The following is a 21500-nucleotide window of genomic DNA, read 5'->3' as shown; positions in this document are numbered from 1 at the left end:
TGAAACAGCATCCAGTTTCTCTCCTAACATTTACTGTATTGCTTACCCATGAAAGCACAATTTTAATAAACTATTTGCTGCTGCATATTGATCCATGAAGGTAGAAGCAACTTGAATTGCTGACTCTGCGTGCTATGCTCAAAACTTTTTTTTAACCGTAAGAAAAGCCCACAAATGCAAAGGATACACAATAATCCACTTAAAACACCTCATCACCTGTCTGTGATTCTCCAATTCAGCACTTACATGACATAGAACATATAATCATACAATATTTCATCTGCAATATCCCACTACAGTGCAGAATATTTCTATTGTTAAAAAAAAAAAAGAAATGCCCTGAATTGGTTAAGTATAGGACTCACAGATATACATCAGCGTAATATTGAAAAGGAATATTCTACAACTTTATTTTTCTTTGTACTACCAGTATTTTTTTGGGAAGAGAGAAAGCGGCTAATGGCAATGGGCTTCCACATTAGGTTCAAACTCATGCTTAAGGCTCCCTCCAAAGTTGTGTCTAAGCATTGCATGTGGTTTTTTAAAGCTTCCACACACCTTTACCCAAAATATTCTGCAATAAAAGTGGTCACAGCTGTGAAAGTTAAGCCATCATCTATTTAAAGTTGCATTTAATAGAGAAAATTAAATTCAAAGTGAGCATAAAGGTATCATATTTTACCAGGGGAATGTGTGGGATTATTTTGTTAGCTTGCATGTTTTTTAAGACATGTTTTTGTCAGTTTTCATTAAATATTTTGCATTTTAAATTCGTTTTGCATATTAGCAGCTGTTTTCAAAGTTTTCTGAATTACTTAGAGCACAATTTTTCCTACATAACTTGATTAAATTATTTGTCCAGGACATGCTTATTTTGGGCGTCATGTGATGAAAATGGATCTCCATAAAGTCTAAAAATGTGGTGAAATGCATTGATAGTAATCATTTCTCTAACTGGATAAAAGACCATGGAGGATTTGCCTGGGTCGACTTGCAAAATGACCCATGCCAGCACCAGCTATTATACTACATTAGTCATCGACTCCTGGGACGACTCCAGGCCTTATGGTTATTCTTCTTTAAATGGAGTATCATCTAATTCCAAACATTACAGAAATGTGTTCATCTGACTGCCTGTGCACTTAGAAATGCTTCTGTGTGTGTGTGTTTGCATTTTTGCTTGTACATGTGTTTAGGAATCCATGCATGTGTGGGTGTGTATTCATGTCTGTAAACCAATATTGGATCACCAGGTGTGAAGGTCATAATTCAGCTACTTCATAGTGATGCAGATAGTGTTTACTGTTTCCAAGTGGTGCCATTAGACATTATGTCTACAGAAATTTAGCCATTGCCTCTCATCCAATAGATTGCTCCTCTCATCATCAACAGTGCAATCATTCTCAGTGATAGTAAAGCACAGGGGAGGGAAGAGGAGCCAGCCCTCCAAGATGGATGCGTGTTATTGTTTGTGGGATGACAGTGTGTTTCAATCAGGTCCTCTGTGCTCTAATCCCAGGTAGAGCTCTTGAAGTGCTGAGTCAGTTACTGTTTCATCGATCCATCACCTTGGGTTAGTAGTGGGCAGGTGTACTCCCCGGTTCCCAGGAGACAGAGGAAACACCTGCCCTGCACTGCTCGGGACTTCATCATCCCGCCATTCCTTTGTCTCGTTCTGCCGGGAGCTCAACGTCGGGCCACAGAAAACTGTGAAAGCAGCACTTTTGTGGTCGTTTGTTGCCTGTACACAAAAATTAGGGGAAGGGAGAGATGGTTTTCCCTTGCCTCCCACACCTGCCCCCTCCTTTATTTCTCACCCAGGAAGAAGGGACACGCACTGAATGGACCGCACACAAGTGTCTTAGAGCTCCACAGAAGAGTATAAGCTCTTTAAACAGAGAGCACACATGAAGGGTAGTACAGAAATACTGTCCCCAAATCTTCATTTTATTAGACAGTCCCAGCGTTATCAAAATGAATACTCTTTTACGATAGCTGTAGAGAACAATGACTTTGGAAGTACATTGAGAGAAAGCATAGTGGTTATTATTACATCTGAGAGCAGTGCACCAGTGAGGGGTGAGAGTCTATGTTTCTCCTGCTGCAGGCAGTCAATTAGTGCCAGAGGGAAACACAGCACTCCTCTGTTGCTCTCCGCTGAGGAGCTGTAAATAAAGGTTTTTATTACACCACACTGTCTGCGTCTCTTCTCTGGACATCAATAGGCCAATACATTGGACTGTTTCCTGGCATAATCACTCCTCTTCCTTCTATTTTACATTAAAAACCAAAAAGGAAGGTCATGGTTGCAACACACAAAAAATCACAAAAAGAAAAAAAAAATATATATATATATATATATATCTTATTTTTGGATTAATTGGTATTTTTTGTACCTGACTTTAGTACCAACTTTTGCACAGATGCCTTGAACAATATCAATGCATTATTCATTTAGAAAAGGACTGAGAAACCAAACGACCTAACACACCTTATTGCTCCCATAGGGCAGTTGGAGAAGGCCTGCAATTATTTGCCCAAAGATACTCTAAGCCCATTCTGACCTGTAGCTCATTTAAAAAGTATCAATACACAGTGTGATGGCCACCATGTATCAGACAAGAAGAATAAGTCAATATCAAAATGCAAGCTGAGTACATGTTCATAGCTATGAAAACTAATGTGTTGTGTCAAGCAAAACACGTAACTAAGTAAAGCTGAAGAGGAAGATTCAACACATCATTTAAAAAGTTGTTTCTTTCAAATTTACATAAATTATAGAAACAAAAAATTGAAAGAAATGTGATCTGTAAGATACCAATATATAAAACTATAACAGCTTACACTCAGACCTCATGAGGTAATTTTTTTAATTCTCATATCTACATGTTAATTAATATATATATATATATATATTAGCTATTAGATTTTTATTTAGCCTTACAGGCAGTAAAAATAGCATTGTACTGAAAACTTTGTGTTCATATGGTAGTAGGTAGAATATTCCATGAGTTCCAGACCAGATGTTTAGGACTCTGAACAACATTTTTTGAACAGCAATTTCAGAAGCATTATCATCACACATTTTGTGACAACTAATCATGCCAAGAAAAATATTTTTATTGTGTTAATTAAAGTCTACAATGCTGAATTATTTTGCCTCCCACCTAACCTGATAGGTTATAAATTACAAAGCCACATTATTATAATCTTGAACTCTCAAACCCTCTTTTGGTCATTATGCTGTAATGCTGTGTACTTAGATTTTATAGGGATGAGGACAGTTCCGGAAAATATTGATTTTTAAGTCATACTGCAAGTCTCAGTGACAAGAGAGATCTAAACTGCAAGGCCACATTAACCAACTTTAGCTCCTGTAAACTGAATGGTGATTCTATTTATATTTAGTGTGATTTACACCCAGTTTCCTCCATGCAAGTGAACAGGAAACAGATGTTAGGAATTGTTCTTTCCCTAAATTCCTCAGAGAGATTTTAGTCAACACCAACGTGTGAGACTGGCTTTGTACTTGCATGCGAAAAGGTAGTAGACAGTGACTAAATTGACTCCCTGATTTCCCTGCTCTGAATCTCCATTTCCTCAGAGTTTCCACTTGCGTATGTCCGTCTGCCCAAACCCAGGTTATGGCAGGCAGGCTTCCCTAATGGAGTCATGGAGCCAAGTCTACGCTTTCTCAGGACAAGGTCAACCTCAACACTCCAGGCACCACAGGCAGTGGAAGACACGGTTTGTGAGGAACATTAAGTTCATAGAAAATATTACAGTGACAAATGATAGGACAAAGCAAACATATGATTTGTGTCACTGAAAAGGAAATAAAATCACTTGCAATATACACTATTATCTCTTGCATCCTTTAAACAAATCAATCATTTTGCCTCAGTCCCATTAATAAAGTATATTTTTGCGATGAAGCACCTAATAGGCCAATAATAAAAATGTATTCCCTATAATTACATTAATTATGTAAACAAATAGAAACAAATATAATTAAGGTATTGAGATGATTGCAGATAATCAAGCAGTCAGACATGTGACACATGGGAAAAATAATAATTTAGTTTCGAGGAATATTGTTTGACATTTACAAGGTGCGGTAATTTGAAAATAAAAGGCTCATCTTCTCATGGACCATGGTGCCATCTAGAGGATGTTGAAAACAAAAGGACAAAAAGGGAAAATATGGTTTATTATTTGGTGAAAGTATTCTTCATGTAGATATTTGCTTTGTGCAAATTGTAAGACTTGTGTTTAGGCTTGTGTGGGATCATTGTTCCAAAGAAAAGGTCATTTTTGTGTTATTTTATGGTGGATTAAATGGAAAGGAAACTCTGCAGGCTTAGCAGCTCTTGTATGTGTGATCCTTGACACTGGCACTTTGTGTGGAGCATTATGATACAGTGCCACCTACTGTTGGATCACTTTCTCCATGAATAAACGTAGTGCTGAAGAACACGGTCAGAGCAGTGATCCCTTTTTTATAATGATTTTTTAACATAATGAAAATAAAGTGATACAAAGGTAAAAAGACGATACAGTTTGATAAGTGTGCGTATGTGTGTGTTTGTTTCCATGCTCAGTGTTTTCAACTGTGCCACCTGATAAGAATGAAAGGAGAAAGGTTATATTCATGTCATCCCTCACCTCATGCATGATTTGCAGCCACTGGCTCCTCCCTCACAAAGATTTACTGTACATTAAATTTTTGCTGACATGGTACTCTTCAGTTGCTGCTTCTCAGATATATGGCAAACTATAATTTGGAGGTGTAAAATGGGTATAAAACCTGTATTAATTATTTAATTGTGGTTCTAAGTGCTGGCTTTTAGTCCACACCAGGATGACATCCCCCTCTATTTCAGGGGATCGTTATATCACTCATTTGTCACAGAAAAAATTACAATCACGACAGAGATTGTATAGCTGTATGATAAATCAGAGCAAACCAAGACTTTTTATGAGTCTCATTAACTAATAATTTTATTCATTTTTTACTCCATTTGATGTAAATGAACTGCTAATTGCATTTAAATCTCAGTCTAGTCTAGCACTGGACCAAGCTGAAGGCCTTCAACATATGCCAGTGTGATAAATACCCAAAACTATAGTGATAAAACAGAAGCTGATTTAGAAATAAAAACGTTTTTTCACTGGTTTGTTAAAATGCTATATGAAAGGACAAAGTAATCACCACAGGTCCACAAAATAGAAATGTCCCTAGCAGGTAGCAGTGTGTGGGACCTGTGATAAATCTCTGTGTCAGGGGGCAGTTAGGTACAAAGACTGAGGGATGTGATCAACAACCAAACAAAGATGTTGTCCTGAGGTTGGGGCGGAGAGGTGTACACAGAGCATCCATCAAACTACATCTGTGAGAGGCTGATACTGTACTGTTTACTCTCACTACACTCAGCTCACTCAGGACTTTCAATTATGAGATTATTTAGTTTTTCTTGTTTTCTCTTTATTCCGGAGCAGCCAGTACAGGAAGTAAACATCGGCTGTCTAGAATAATAATTCTAATAATTAGAAAATAGTGATTAAACTTAAAAATATGAGTAATCTAAGTAACAAAGCTTCAGTGTATGGCCATCTGAGACCTAACAGTTTCTGAAGCATGCAAGTACAGAAATGAAAGACAGTTTATGGTATGCATTTTATTGCATGATTTACTATAATGTATTCTAATGCTTGTTGGGGTTGTAACTCCCGCTTGTTCCAAAACAAATCAAGAAAAAAAAAAAACTATCATGACATTTGGACAATATCCCTGGCCATCTGCTCTACTTCAACAACAGAGGCTCCCGCAGGCTTCACATGCCAAGTGTGACACTGGTCTTGCTGAACAGGTGTCGACTGCAAATGTACAGATAAAATACAGCTCTTTATTGTCAGCAGTACCATCACCATCCTCAAACGGTCCAGCAGGGTCCAATTTTCAAAGCGGAAGATGGTTTTCACATGATTACACGTGGTGGAACATCAAAAACAAATTAATTAATAAAAACGGGACACTGGTAATAATGCTTTCAGTAATGTTTCCTAACCCAGGGTAACCTATTGTATGCTCTGAAGCAAAAAATCATGTTACCTGTTCCTCACACTCACTAGGAGTTTAACAATGGTTTAAAAAATAATGCACTGTAAAAACTATTTGGCTCTGATTTAGTTGATGCATATTTGTAAAGATAAGAGAAACAGTTTCTGTTCAGCTGTTTGTTAGTGCTGTTAGCCTACAAACGCATCTATTATGTCTAAGCAAATACAGTAACTGCAGTAGAATAAAAGGGGGAAAACACAGACTGGCTCTTGAATGTGAACTATGGTCTGATCATAAATACTCATCATTAATAGTGTCAGAAAAACATTACCCTTTTTATTGGGGCTGTATTTTCCTCACACACTACAATAAAGTTAATGACAGACATTGTCTAAACCATAAAACAGTCATATATTTGGAGATGCTGGTCAGCCTCAACAAGGCTCAGTAGCATGTGGCTCATAGATCATACTTGCCCAATCAAGTATTCTTCTCAGAGGCATTTAACTTGAACTTAAAATACAGATGTATGTCACATTTCCTCAATTACAGTTGGATATAATATGAATATTACTCTCTGGACATTTTTCAACAAGGTTCTGGAGGTGTTTGGTTTGACGAATTGCTGGTGAATCTGTAACAGCACAAGAGAATATAATAAAAAACTGAAAGTTAACATTGTGAGTTTCTAGTGTTCTTGTTTTAGTCAGTGTCGGTGACAAAATTGTTAATGTAGGCTGGTGTGTGCAGCATACATCACTGTACATTTGGAGTTCACTCGCATTAGCAGCCCAACAGCAATTTTTTGCCCCAGTGACAGATTAATCAAGCAAGGGCACTAGCCGAATTCAGACTAGTTAAACATTACAGTTTTATATGTCACATATCTTGCTAATTGATACAACCAAATAAATCAGCTCAAAAATATTAGTACTTATGAAGAACTGCATTTCTATTGTAATTACTTTACATTTAGGTTCTAACCACTTTTACTGTTCAGCTGACTTATATCTGGACCTGACATAAGATGTTCAGGGTTTACAGCCTATACTTCATTGATATTTCGATTTATATTTTCATTTGGGATTGACAATAAATATAAATATAATTGTATTCATCTATTGCTATGCCTCTTTATTAGAAATATCCTGAAATAACAGGCCCAAAGGGCACCACCAGCACTGAACAGAAATGATGGTCAGAAATGACCATCAAACTGAATCCAGCTGTCTCAGTAGTTGAACATGGTGCTTTATCAAAGTGTACCTTACATCAGGTCGACAGTAACAAACAGCGTTTGTATTTTCCTCCCCTTTTGAACAGCACTGTAAAAGGGTTGTATGTTTGGAGTTGTCAAGAGCCGAGGATTAACTGTTGTGAAAACGCATCTTTTAACCAGTAGATGGCGCAAATTATCACTTTTTAATCATTGCATTGAGTTAGACGCCGTACAGGGAGGAAGTGTACTAACATTATCTTAAATTATGAGAAGAAATCACTTATCTTATGCCTATAATGTTGCATTATACTTTGTACACATGAACCACACAAGCTTTATTGAGTACTTTTGGGTTGAATAATGCACGATGGACTGACATCCTGCAGGATCGTCCTCCATACCGGTTTCCTCATCACATGACGCACACAGCTCTGACTGCGCCTGTGGACAATGGACATCAGCAAAATGGAGGTGAGCTGTTTGCAAATGTTGCAAATTACATCCGGGTGTATGTGAAACGCGTCAAAGCAGCTGTTACTCTTTAACATAGGTGCAGCTTTGGCGAGGAAATGCACGGCGTTGTTTTGCAATTTGTGGTGTCTCTGCAGGTTAAACGGAGCTCGAGACAGCACATAACGGATCTCGAGGCAGCGCTCTTGTGCTGTTCACGTCAGCTAACGCTGCAGCTAAGCTAATGGTGGCCAGAATCACTACAGGCTAACGTGGTGGTGTTAGCAGCGGAGACATCTGTGTTGGGTTTGGGTTACTTGTCAAATGAACACCATTTGTCACAGCTAATGCATAATTATTTATTTGTTTATATTTTGGCAATAGCACTGCGGTGAACCTTTCTTGAAGTAAGCTAACGCTAGCTGCCCAAGCTAACGAGGCAGCACAAGCTAACTCAGTCTGATGTAACCTGTTTTACGTATTGTGGGCCTCAGCCTGGTGATTTTCTGCCACGTGATAATATAAATAATTTAGCGAAGAAAATCTAAGTAGGTGCACTGATTTTATTTACCAGCCCAATAATATATAATAACGTGCTTCGCTCTTAGCTGAGCCTGTCGCCGCGACAGGAGTAACGTTTCAGCCTAGTATTTTGACAGTCAACAGGAAGTAACGACAGATACTTGTGTGCATTATCATTTTTAAACTGCTGGAGTATCGTTATGTAACCATCCTCTAGTGTTTCTGCAAGGGGTGTCCTGCAGTATAATTCACCGCTGCAATTCTATTTGTTTTCTTGTTGTGCTTTCATAGGACCGTGAAACTAAGGAACCTGAACAGCTCAGAAAGCTGTTTATTGGAGGTCTGAGCTTTGAAACCACGGAGGAGAGTTTACGGGCCCATTTTGAACAATGGGGAGCTCTCACGGACTGTGTGGTATGTGGCTTTATTGTCATTTTAAGTAAGAAGCTCTCAAAAACAATAACAATAAATAGTAAATTATAAATTATAAACATATACACCTGCTGTAAAGTTGTCACTAACATGTTGTTTCCAGGTGATGAGGGACCCCAACAGCAAGCGATCAAGAGGGTTTGGCTTTGTAACGTACTCCTCTGTAAGAGAAGTCGATGATGCCATGAAAGCAAGGCCTCACAAAGTAGATGGCCGAGTTGTTGAACCCAAGAGGGCCGTGTCCAGAGAGGTAAAAAAGAAAAAAAAAAAGAAAAAAAAACTAAATCCCGGACTGGAAGGCAGATACTACAGCAGTGTTAATTTTTGGTGTGTGCTCACTGATTCTATCTGTTTCAGGACTCCAATAAACCAGGTGCCCATCTGACAGTGAAGAAGATCTTTGTTGGTGGCATTAAGGAGGACACAGAGGAGTACCATATCCGGGAGTATTTTGAGAAATATGGAAAGATTGAATGCATTGACATCATGGAGGAACGCTCCACTGGGAAGAAGAGAGGATTCTGCTTTGTCTCTTTCGATGACCATGACACTGTTGACAAAATTGTTGGTATGTGGTTGTTTAGAATTCAGAGTTAATTTGGCAGTAAAGAAACATCAGTCAATGGTATAAAAGTGCATTGTTTTTTCCTCTTTCTCCTTACAGCCCAGAAGTTCCACACAATCAACTTCCACAATTGTGAGGTCAGGAAAGCTCTCTCAAAACAGGAAATGAGTGCCATATCCAGTAACAGGGGTGAGCACACATGAAATGGGGCATAATATATGCATACTTGTTTTGTATATATTGTTTGTAGACTGTTTATTGCAGTTCTAAATGCCTTTAACGTCTTTCTTCATATTAGGCAGGAGTGGAGGATCTGGAAACTTCATGGGCAGAGGTAGTAATTTTGGAGGTGGTGGAAACTTTGGCCGAGGTGAGTAGTATTTGCATTTCAGATGAAAGTGACTCTGGCCTTAACCACACTGGTGCAGGTACATTTGATAATGATGTTCTTGTGACGAAAGGAGTTTCCTGACCAGAGTTTCGTATCCACACTGAAACAACGCAGTAAAATACTCATAACTCCTCCTCTGCTCTACTCTTAACACTGTTGAATGTGAGCAAACAAAAGGTGCATTGCCATAACCGTCTAGTAAAACAGGTTTCTCAACTTTGCCTGGCAGGGGTACAGCTCCATTCTGCCAGCTCCAAGCCTGTGAATGCTTACTTTGTATTTTAGTTCTGCTAAACGTTAATCAAGGTGTTTTACTATCAGACAGTAGGAACTACAAAACAGTGCAGATTGAGGTTAATAAAAATTACTTGATGGGAGAGGCTAAGAGAAGAAACTCCTTTATATCTGTGTTATGGGCAAAACAAGTGGTTGCAGAGTCAGAGGTGAGAGAAATAAACACATTGGTCGAATTTGTGAAATGTTGACAGTCATATGTCAGCCTTTTCAAAATACCTTCTTTCCCCATAGAACTTCAACATAAGACTGGCCTTTTCAAATTTATCTACATACATTTGTCCATACATTAGTGTGGACATGGTCTCATCTGTGACAAGGCTATAAGAATAAAAAGTAATCGCTGTTGTCATGTATAATATATTTTACCCTCCTTGTTTTTTAGGTGGCTATGGCGGAGGAAGAGGTGGTTATGGTGATGATTTTGACAATGGTGAGCTGTTGAAAAATTTATCTTCTTAAGACATGTGAAATGCAAAAAATCACTGCTGTGGCACCATGAGTCATAAGGACTACTCCTGTGGTTGTATCATGTGTTTAATATCTTTGCCCACTTCAAATCAGTCGTCCTGTCTTTAGAAAATGTTTTACAACAGTATTATGGTAATGCCACCCATGAGTTAAATATGTCATTGTAATAAATCAGGATATGTCATATGTTTGCCTGGTTTTTCACTGTTATAGGTCCAGGAGGGAATTATGGTGGAGGTCCAGGTTATGGAGGAGGCAGAGGAGGTTATGGAGGTGGTGGCCCGGGGTATGGTAACCAGGGAGGTGGATTTGGTGGCAGCTGCGATGGAGGTTACGGCGGTAATGACGGAGGTAAAAATCTACTTGACTCTAGCATTCTGCGTGTTTAAATTTAGTTCTAGATTGCTGCAATGCAGCACAAGCCAGCTGAAATCAAGTCTTTAAAATTGACACTTCCGTCCTCAGGTTATGGAGGAGGCGGAAATTACAACGACTTCGGAAATTATGGTGGACAGCAGTCAAACTATGGGCCCATGAAGGGAAACAACTTTGGTGGCAGAAACTCAGGTGGACCCTATGGTGGTGAGTTTTACCCTCCAACTCTATGTGTCACAATCAAGACTTCAGAATGACACATCCAGTAACATAACATAATTTCTCCTGAAGAGTAACTTAAGATATGTTGTGGTGACCAATCCTGAACCACAGGTGGCTACGGCTCAGGTGGCGGCGGTGGAGGTGGCTACGGCTCGCGGCGATATTAATTATTTCATGTTTTGGTAAGTTGCGTTCAGTTCCACGTCACCCTCGTAGCACAGTACAGAGTGAGCCCATGAAAGTGCAGAATAACTATTTGTTCTATCCTGTATCCATTCAACAGGCTTCAGTTCTTAGCAGGAGAGGCGAGGAGGTGAGCAAAGGAATTGTCAGGAAAGCTGCAGGTTACTTTGAGGCAGTCATCTGAAAGTGTTAGAGGAACACTCAAGTCAGACATTACTGCAGCAAAAAGGACTGTATACACAAGACATGAGTGCAGATGATACCCTTCCTTAATTGTGATAGATGTTTCCCTACTAAGAATTTTTTCCTTTTGTGCGTCTGAAGTGTGTGTATTGTGCCTATGGTATCAGGGGTAAAGAGTAAATTGTTTTTTTTATCTGAAGTCAGTCCTTAATATCTTTATTTTTCTTTTTTTATATGGGTTAGTTTTCTGCTGGACAATTAATCTTTTGTCTTTTAACCTGGTTTTTGTCAAATAGCATAGTTGTATCAGGCCCTCAGATGAGCTAGAATTACACTATTTTCTTTCTGAAGTTATTATGATTGCTCAATTGCAAGTGTCAAGTGTATTTTGATTTTTTTTGTATGTGAAGCACAGTATGTAATTCATTCGTAGTACCAGTGTCAACAAATATAAGCAGTCTGGACTAGAATTAAGGGAATCCCTCACTCTTCTTGTTCCCAGCAAACCGAATTCTAGAGTGTTCAAATATTTTGATTAGTAGAAAAAGACCGAATAAAATTGTGTAGTAAAGTAACATGAGGTTCAGTGCGTCATTGGCTCAGAAAAAGTTTAAATGAGTTGTTAATTTATATGTTGCCTGCTCATTGTGTCTGTGAAGTTTAGCAAATCAGCCTGTCCAGAACTTTCTCCTCCTTTGGGGAGGAGATATTATTTTTTAAGATTTGCGTGGGTGAATATAGCGTGTACATGTACTGTGTGTATTTACTTGTATCAGGGTCAATGACAAGGGAGTGTTGGGTAGTCCTAGGGCAAGGGCCCGTACACCACATATGCCAGTGTTGAGCGAGTAGGATTATGACAGCCACAAGCACCTGCAGTTGGGCCCTCAGCATCGCTAGTGTGGAAGATTGCAGATGACTGTCAGACAGGACGTCTTCAGCCCCAGCACAGTGGACCAGTCAGCATTTTGAGAGAGAAGGGAGAAGGCAGCATCGAGCACAACGCCCATGGAGGAAGCTTGCAGTGTCGTGCCTGGTAGTGAGCATCTATCTCTCTTTCAAGGCTAGCTAAACCCTCCAGCAGCTGGTGCTAGCGAAGAAAGACTAGTTCCTGGACACTTTGGAGATCCTGTTGAGTCAGAGATACTTCAGTTTTACCCGCAAATGCTAGATTTCAGACATTAACAAGAAAAGGGAGTGAGTATTTCACAAAATCTGACTTAAGAAGATGGAGCAGGTAAGAGTAACCACTTTGCTTGATTTACAGATGTGGAAAGAGGCATTCTCTTCTTGCTGAAAATCTGTAAAGACCTGATAACATGGGAGGTTCTGGATGGGTAAGACTTTTTCAAAATATTATCAAAGGCTGCTCATATTGTAATCTAATAGTGCATATGGTGATATGGTGATTACACAAAGTGGAAGGGTCTTTTAAGGTAAACTGAGCAGGATGACATCCAGCATTGTTCCACTTTGACCAGAATCGACCTGTTGACTTTCACCACACTGCTTGGTATACCTTGAAGAAAACATTTGTTGTTTTACTGTTTTATTGTCCTTTTAATCTCTCCTAGTTCTGATTAAGTTGGTAGTGACGAAACATTCTTGGCAAAACAAGATTACCATGTTTTTCAAGAGAAGAAAAACAATAGGGCTGTGACTAAACTGTTTACTGATAAAGCTGTCCGTTATTTTGATTGATTATTTGACTTATAAAAGACGTTCAAATTATTAAAATGCAAGACCAAGAAAAGCAGCATAGTGTAATACATACTAGTGTTCCAGTCATAAAAGGGCTGGTAATCAGCACTTTGATGAGCTGATTTTTTTAAGGCAACAGAGAAAAGTGTGACAGGGCCACAAAGTGGTCAGAAAGTCTACCCAAATCACGGGCATCTTCCAAAAAGAAACTGAAATTTTAAAAAATTGTCAGGGATACAAATGGCATCACGTGAGAGCAAATATGGTCACAAGCTGAAACTGCCAGCAACAAACAGGAAAAAGGTAGACACATATTCACAAATACTAATAGTGAAGTGTTAGCTTGTTGCTTGATTTTTACTGTAGCACATTTGGTCTACCCCCTCTGAGTTCAACTAAAGTTCAGATGTCCAGGGAAATACTGCAAGTTTTCCTCAAAGAATTGGAAATTCCAGATCTGCTGCCACTGTTCCTGTAGCTTTTAACTAGTAGCACTAGTTGAGATTTTGAGGACGGAGCAAAAATTTCAGAAATTTTGAGACAGTTTCAATTTGGAATTCAGATCATTTTAACCTATAATACTGCAATACAGGTGCATTGAAAATATATTTGACCTTTACTGTAGTGAGGAAGTCTGTGCCAGGTTTGTTACTTCTCAGAGGAAGAAGTAAAACCCACAAAATGACATGTTCTGATCTTAGGTTTTAAGCATTTTGTGTGCAAAAGGATTCATACTTGCACAAAACATAATGCCTACAAATATGTTTCCCAATCAGTTGGATAGTATTTCTACTGTGGAATGTAGAATGATGACTTCATTAAATGGAATAAAGCTGTGCTTGCTAAAAGCGCACGTGTCAATAAACCATGTTGGTTTAAGTGTAAGATATGTGTATGTAAAATGTGAACTGCGTTCTTAAATAAAAACATTTTCCTTAACGTGAGTATTTAATTCCTGAAAAGCCCTTGAAGGAGGGGACGCTAAGCCGTAAATATTTGTCTTTATTGTATAATACAACTGTTATCAACATCTAAAAGGTTTCATTGTTTGATTTACTTGATTCAAGGGCGTCCTTGAGTTTGTTCCCCTGCTCACCAGTTTAGTTTGACACACACCCTCTGAAGTTTGTCATAAGAGCAGAAAGTGAGCTTGGTGATCAAAGGTAGTGTTTGTGTGTGAAAGTGCATGTAGAGCACATACTGATTGTGTAGGGCTTTACCTTTGACTATGCTTAGCCGGTGAACCATTGTGAAGTTGTCATGCACGGTTCACACTGAGCATACTTTCTATACTAGCTCAACAATTGTGTTCTTTGTTGTGTAACATAATGAATGCAGTGGGTGTGATTTCTTTTGCGACAGGAGTTTCACAGCATTATAAGATTTAGGCTGCTGTACAAACAAGCTTTTTTTTTTTATAAAATGCAGGTTGGGAAAGTGTATGACACGTTTGTTTCAGTACAAGAATCCTTTTATTTACTGCTTTGTAAGCCCTTTGGTAAAGCCTTCAAATCAAGACCTGACTTGAACATGTGGTAAGTTATGTAATCATTCCTTAGACTATATATCCATCTGGCATCAATCTGTTAGAGGCTGTGCCCACAGTTCACCACATAATGTTCTCTTCTCGGAAACAGGAGGCCATATAGCTATAGGAATAGTTTATTGAAAAGCACAGAAGTTTTTAAAAAAAGAACCTGGCCAGCAAATCATACAGGGAAAGTTATAAAATATGAGTAGCAATGATTCAAACAATCATTAGCATACAGAAATATGAGATATATACAATATATATATGTACACACATACAGTAACATTTTCTCAATCTCAAAAGCAAGTAATGTTTTTATTTACAAACAATATTGGTTAAAGAATCTATGAGGGTATCAGAGTACAAAAGAAGTAAAATATCAAAAATATTACAACATTCAAGAGAAGTAAGCCAAAAACTATACAATAGTTCTTTTGAGCTACTAATGCTTTAAAGCTGAGCGACTACAAAGTTATTGCATAGTATTACTATATTAATGCAGTACCATATCACAAAGGAGATAAGTGGTTGTCTTTGCTCTTGACGAAAGTCTTTTTAATGCGAGGGACAAGGAAGATACTGCCGTCAGTTGACTGCTGGAGGGAGTATTCGGATGGAGAGTAGGAATTGCCCTTCTCGTCTCTCAACATGCTGAAGACCTCCAGGTACAAGCTGTTGAGATGCTGCTTCATTTCCTTCAGGTTTGTGATGTTCTGGCTCTTCTCGCTCAGCAGACGCTCTTTTTCCTCCTTCAGTGAGTCCAGCTCGCTCTCCAGACCCACTATGTTCTCCATCTTGCGTTTGCGGCAGTTCTGGGCAGCTACTTTGTTCTTGCCACGCCGGCGTATGTCTCGGACCAGGGCCAGCTGGGCCTCGTTCAGTTGGTGCTTCGACATCATCTCGTTGAAGTCATCAACAGGCAGATTGATAATCATGTCAACAGTGAAAGGGATTTTGAGAGCCTTGGCCCTCTGCTCGTCTCTGGGGAGACGCACATCTGAGCGTTTCTTCTGCTTGTCTTTGGTGAAGGGAGCCTTGCTGTGGCCACTCTCCTCTGCTGGGTCCGTCTTGTATTGTTTGGGTTTCTTCTCGTGCTGCTGTTGTGGCTGCCCTATTGATGCAGATACAGAAACTACTGTCTGGAGATCATCACATTGGAAATTTACCGAGGACCTCTCCGAGTAGTCGGACTCTGCACTTCCAGGGTTGTGGTCCATCTCCTCCATGTCTGAATCACTGTAACCAAAGGACCCATCTCCATATGCAGATTTTGAAGGTGAACTGGCATTTGGACTTGTGTTTGAAGAGATTCCTGAATCTGAGTCTGGCATTTCAGCGGTGAGATTGTGTTTGCCTCTGTCAAATGCATCTCCGGGTGAGAGGCTGTAAAGGTCCATGGGTGTGAAGGGAGGCTTGTTTGAGACATCAGACATGGTGGTACTTTCATTTCCTTTAAGGCCATGCTGACCACTGCCCTCTTCCAGAATGGCATTGGGGTAAAATATGTCACAGAAACTTTCTGCACCAAAGTTGGTATTTAACTGAGGAGTTTTCGCCTCCATTTGGCTGAGATTGTCCTGTGTGGCCATACTGGGAGCAGAGCCATCGAATGTACTGACAAATTCTGCAGAACAAACATTTAGATTGTTTGTTTCCCCGTCTGTGAGATTGGTCATGGGGTAAAAAGTGAAGTTTGGATTCTGTAATTGGGGGCTGTTTGGAAGAGGATAACTTGTAGTCTCCAGTGTGTCCTCCATCTGCATGTTCAGGCATTGCTAGAAGAAAAACAAGATATAGAATCAGTATAATAAATACAATCAACATACCAAAATATAAGTTGCAACCTTGCTGCGTTGTTGTGGATGAATGTACACTACATGCTTTTATTGCTTTTGCGTGATGTGGCGACTTCACATCTTGAATAGGCTTTCAGACAAACCCCACCCTCCACTTGCCACAGTTTTAAAGTACAGATAATCTCACACAGAACCTAAATATCATAATCCAGGACTCATATGTTGAAATCAGTTTGCCTTACTCCATTTTAAACAAGCTTAATCTGTTACCTTTAACAATAAGGCTTCGGTTAGCGAGATCTGGGGCACTTAACCGTGCGGCTGTTCCAGCTGACACGTATTACACTGAGAAAGGCTGGTGGAGCTGGCACTAGCACGGCGTACCAACTTCTGTGATTTCCAGGACTAAATAGGTATCCAGTTGTTGAAATGGCTCAAAAATCACAGATACCAATCTCCAAGCACACTGTTGCTGAGAAGTTAACCAACCACCTTATCTCTGCAAAGCAGCTTTTAAGAACTGAAAGTAAATTCCACACAACTCCTGTTTCTCCAATGTGTGTCTTACCAGCAGCTTGCAAGAGCAACTTCTGCTAGTTGATGGTAAGAAGTATGGTTTATTCTCTCTATTCTGAAATTCAGTATGAGTTCAAAGCAACAAATGGCACACGGCTCCACCCATCAGCTAATGCAAATATGAGCTGCCTTGAAACAAAACTGATAAGGCAGCTACTGAAAAACCACTGTGCACAAATCTTCACCTTTCTGCCAATAAGGAAAAGGATTAAAACTGCCACACCTTCTCTGAACAACACGTTTTCTAGTTCTGCTAGATGAAGCATCGTGGCAACTAATTATATCACTATCATACCTTGAGCACCCACCTCTCTAATGCTCTAAAAAGTCTCAACAATGAAATCTAATCACAGTGGGATGAGCTGTGCACACTTGTCTCCACATATATGAGATCCCATTCTCATAGGCCAAACAAAAAAGTGTTTGTCCTCTAATTTCAGGCTCCTGCCGCTGATGCATTCTTTTGGTATTTGTTCCACAACACAAATCACCATGCCATTGAGGTGGTAGAATCCATGTATTATACCTGCAGCTCAGGGAGGGACAAAAGCTCCATCCAGGCCTGCTCCAAATCCGGGGACATCCTCTGTGGTGGTGGCAGTGGACCTGGGGAGAGGGTGGCCGGTGGCAGAGCTGGCTGCTCGGGGGACATGATGATGTTGTTGCTGCTGGGTACTGAAACAGCAGTTGAGTCCAGGCAAACTGAAGTGCTCTGTGAGACAAATGCATGACAGTGTTCAGCTACAGTTCAAAATTGTGTTGAAAGCTATGAATGTGTGGTAATTACTTAGTCAATATTCTTACCTCAGGCTCCTCTACAGGAAATGTCTCTGCCAGTAGCTGCAAACATTCATCAAATGACATGGCATCACCATTATCCTCTGTGAAGCTGATATCCTGCAACAGAGGTTAAGGTAAATATTAAATTCAGCCCCTACCATTGTTTGTAGTGCACCATCTTTTAAAAATAGCACATGACTATATTTACACAGCGTAGGTCTCTGTAGAGTAGCTGCTGGAGCAGAATACACCAATGCAAAACTACGGACCCACCTGTGTTTCTTTAATTACACAGGATGAGATGGTTACCTAGCTGCAACACAGCAGTAGCCTATCAAACATGGTGGGAGTGGTCCACCCCTGACATGAGTAATGATAGCCATGTGCATGTACCTGTGTAACCTCTAAAGGTGTGACAGCCGACTGCAGCGGGGCACTGGCTGGCGGGCGGGGTATGTACTCTCCCGTCTCCTCGTCGAGCTGTAGTTGTGCAAGCAGGGCCTTCTCCTGCTCCCGGAGCAGATGCAGCCTTTTCTCCTCCTCCAGCTCCCGCTGCCTCTGCAGCTCATTCTCTTTCTGACGGTGGTTGTAGTCAAACACCTCTCGCCTGGCTCCGAGATCAATGTCCTGCTTCCACAGTATGTCAATCAAGTCCATGTCCTGGAAAGAAAACCTCAGCTCAGTTAAGAGAGTTGTGAGCAGTAACCATGCTGCCCTGCGGAGAGAATGAGAGCAGTGCTGGAGCGAGGAAGAGCGTCCCTGCTGCGAAGCGTGGCTGCTGCACCTGCCACACCCTGTCCCTCAGTATCTGTTCACTGACAACAGCACTGGCACTAATGTCAAGGGGGAGAAGCTGCATGAATAATAAATGCTCTTCTCTGTTTCCCCTGTTGCCACCACACACCAGCAGAAGACACGTATCCTTACTTGATACCCTTTCCAAGAGAACTGGTTATTACCCATCCGATTACACAGAGGTGTGAATTTGTTTGTCACCTTCCAACTGGCACAGGTGACTTCATGTTACAGTTTAGCTCTCTATGAGAAGTAAAGTTAAATCCCAGACATTCATATCATACAGCGTTTATAAAATCAGGAAGTTAAATATGAGTTTTACATATAGTATTTACACATAAACTTGAGTGCTCCCTGCAATACATAACATTAGACACGGCATACTAACAGCTATGAGGATATTTTAATATCATTTCCTATAAATGCCTACTCACAGGCTGAATGTTATTTGCCTTTTTAAACAAGAATGTCTTAAGATAAACTGTGTTGCTCTCTTCCTTGGGTCCTTTACTTATTTACAGAAGGAAACCATTTCACAAAGCCCTAGGATGTTGCATAAACCCAAGATAGTGGTTCACGAGAAAATGTCTGAGCATGTGACTTTTTGTTCCTCAGATTTGGTTATAAACATAACTAATGGGCTTGGCTTTATAATGCTTGAAGTAGATCATATGGCCAGAACAGTCATAGCCTGTAGGAAACTAAAGGGGAACTGAGGGGGAATGAAGGACAAAGCAGAACATTGCACAATAAAGAGGGCTTTTAAAAAGAGGAGGAGGAAATACTGTGTAATAATGTTTTCTCTTTTGATGTTTTTGATTCGGGGAAAATTGAGTGTGTGGTTAAACCCTCACAAACTAATAATAATAGAAAACAAGTACCAGCGCATATTTTAAGACATTGTTGACACAGTTTTTCTGACTTCAACTGTGGCACTGCAAAATAAGAACCCACTAACCCTCTTTGCCTCAGTGTTGCATCAGCGGCATGACCACTGAAGGATTACGCGCTACTAAGGCTGCCTGCTATAAATCATACTCTGTAAGTGAGAGGTGAGCACACAGCCAGACATTATGGCTTCTGCAGGAATGAGGAAGTACCCTAAAATGTCTATGTGGGATGCATGAACGCACTTCTTGAGGTCATCAGTGTTGTCAAAACTGAAAAACCACACTCTTGGCTGTTGATCACACCTTATAGGCTCATCAGACAAGTCATACAAGTCCTACAAAAAAAACAATCCCTTGTCTAAAAAAGGTCTGTCGTCTACAAAGGGGAGGTTCAATCAGTCCCTTACACTCTTACTGATTAATTATGCTGTTATATAATAATGTCACAGAACCAAAGTACATTTATATGGCTAGTATACTGTATTAACACCAAATAGATTGTGTAAATGTGGGTGTGCGTGTAAGATCAAGTTATCGGTATGGTATCAGTGTCATGGCTGTCACAAGACCTGGACTGGCACCAGAACAAGGAAACTAGTTCAGAAAATTACTTAGATTTCCCAGACCTCTATCCACGGAAACACGCAGCTATTCAAGTCAAACAACACATCGTTAGTGTAAAATAGAGACAAAATATGCACAACAGACACACAACTCCCAATTACCAGAAAACACATTAAGACATTTTGAAAACAAGCCAGACTAATAACTCCTCTGGCTATCAAACTGGGTGATAGAGGAGTGATAGAAAGTGAGTGAGTGAGTGAGTGAGTGTGTGTGTGTGTGTGTGCGTGTGTGTGTGTGTATGTGTGTGTGTGTGTGTGTGTGCTTGAAGTATGGGTTGTTCATTTACCAGCTTCAGCTAAAAAATAAAGGGGCCTCAAAGTGGGCCTGCCTCCAGTGGTCTATTACACCTTCTTTCATCACAATTCATCCACCCATGACCAAGGATGATGAAACACAGTCACACATGTTCCAAAACAACCCCTCAGACATCCCTTCAGTCTACTGTGGACTTCCACTGACCCTCTCCTCATGACAGATTCAGCTAAACATAAAAGATGTACGGCCAGAGCACATGAAAAATAATCCCAAAGTTCAACCACGTTCAATATCTCATTCAGTGCATGTGAACATACCAGGGAAAACAAGTCTAGACTGAGTGTAGGTAGTTGCTTTACATGTCAAAACATACAGGAAAACAAGCAAATAAACAAAATAAAGACAGGAAAGAGTGCAGCCTTTAAAGAAATCATCCACAATGCATTACAAGCTTGTATCAGATATGGGATCACATGCTTGGAGGGAGGGGTGAAGGAGGGGGGGCAGTTACGAGAAAAAACCTCAAGAGCTTTTCTGTTTACGAAACCTGTCAGGCTGAAAGTATTCATGTCATTTTATTCAAAGAATTGACATAAACACACAGATATCAGTCTGTTTTTATTTCCTTTTTTTTAACAAAATATTTTTTTTATTTACTGAGGAGGAAAAACGTCACAAGTGGATGACTTGCAGAACTGAAAGCGGTACAGAGAGCGAACCGTAATCTCTAACTAAAGAAAGCCCAACAGTGTATTTTTATATTTTTTTCTACGTTTGAGATGTTATTTCTACATTATAATGTCTAATCTACACCATAACCAGACTGTCAGTGTCTACTGATTAACTAATCTGCTATAAGAAACATTTAAAAGTTTACCTGGACTAAGCATGTCCCTGTCTCCCTATCAGATCGTATTAAAGTAAGTTAACAGTCTATGTCAGCCCCGTTCATGTCTTCTAATGATCTCTCTTTAGAAATAGTTTGTTTACCTGTTGACTGGTATGCATCACCTCCATTTCCATCATCATGGAGATCTGTCTCGCTGTGAAGAAACGCCTTATGTTTAATAAACGTGTGTTAGTCCTTCAAATGGCAGATTAAAATGGCGAGAGGTACCGAGCTGATAGAGTCCGTCGTAGCAGCTGAGCTGAGGGAAATATTGCTTCCTCTACATCTAATG

At 39.9% G+C, this 21500-nt stretch overlaps 2 protein-coding genes across 3 annotated transcripts; one reads left to right on the top strand and one right to left on the bottom strand.

Moving 5' to 3' along the window:
- The first annotated feature begins 7603 nt into the window (after positions 1-7603).
- Positions 7604-14008, top strand: hnrnpa3 (heterogeneous nuclear ribonucleoprotein A3). 2 transcript variants are annotated; one of them, XM_041058090.1, is made up of 11 exons: positions 7604-7751; positions 8544-8666; positions 8788-8934; positions 9042-9252; positions 9349-9438; positions 9548-9619; positions 10320-10367; positions 10619-10756; positions 10871-10987; positions 11114-11184; positions 12636-14008. In XM_041058090.1, the coding sequence occupies exons 1-10, from the start codon at positions 7731-7733 to the stop codon at positions 11167-11169; spliced, it is 1023 nt and encodes a 340-aa protein (XP_040914024.1). In that variant the 5' UTR covers positions 7604-7730; the 3' UTR covers positions 11170-11184; positions 12636-14008. The 2 variants fall into 2 exon arrangements, with proteins under 2 accessions (XP_040914024.1, XP_040914023.1); XM_041058089.1 differs by lacking the exon at positions 12636-14008 and adding an exon at positions 11286-12626.
- Positions 14009-14715: 707 nt separating this feature from the next.
- On the bottom strand, positions 14716-21500 carry nfe2l2a (nuclear factor, erythroid 2-like 2a). The gene is made up of 5 exons (XM_041058088.1): positions 21310-21500; positions 18146-18412; positions 17777-17869; positions 17499-17684; positions 14716-16375 (listed from the first exon to the last, which is right to left on the bottom strand). Exons 1-5 carry the CDS (start codon positions 21346-21348, stop codon positions 15110-15112), a joined length of 1851 nt encoding a protein of 616 aa, XP_040914022.1. The 5' UTR covers positions 21349-21500; the 3' UTR covers positions 14716-15109.

Source organism: Toxotes jaculatrix, chromosome 15, assembly GCF_017976425.1.
Source record: "Toxotes jaculatrix isolate fToxJac2 chromosome 15, fToxJac2.pri, whole genome shotgun sequence".
NCBI lineage: Eukaryota > Metazoa > Chordata > Actinopteri > Toxotidae > Toxotes > Toxotes jaculatrix.
The sequence above is the reverse complement of the archived record's forward strand: the minus strand, read 5'-3'. Positions and strand labels throughout refer to the sequence as shown.

Coding starts and splice junctions, on each gene's coding strand:
- hnrnpa3 (XM_041058090.1), top strand. CDS start 7,731: ATGGACATCAGCAAAATGGAG. Junction 8,667..8,787: donor GAGCTCTCACGGACTGTGTG/GTATGTGGCTTT, acceptor TGTTGTTTCCAG/GTGATGAGGGACCCCAACAG. Junction 9,620..10,319: donor TGGTGGAAACTTTGGCCGAG/GTGAGTAGTATT, acceptor CTTGTTTTTTAG/GTGGCTATGGCGGAGGAAGA.
- nfe2l2a (XM_041058088.1), bottom strand. CDS start 21,348: ATGATGATGGAAATGGAGGTGATGCATACCAGTCAACAG. Junction 17,685..17,776: donor TTCCTGTAGAGGAGCCTGAG/GTAAGAATATTG, acceptor TTTGTCTCACAG/AGCACTTCAGTTTGCCTGGA. Junction 16,376..17,498: donor TGTCCCTCCCTGAGCTGCAG/GTATAATACATG, acceptor TTTTTCTTCTAG/CAATGCCTGAACATGCAGAT.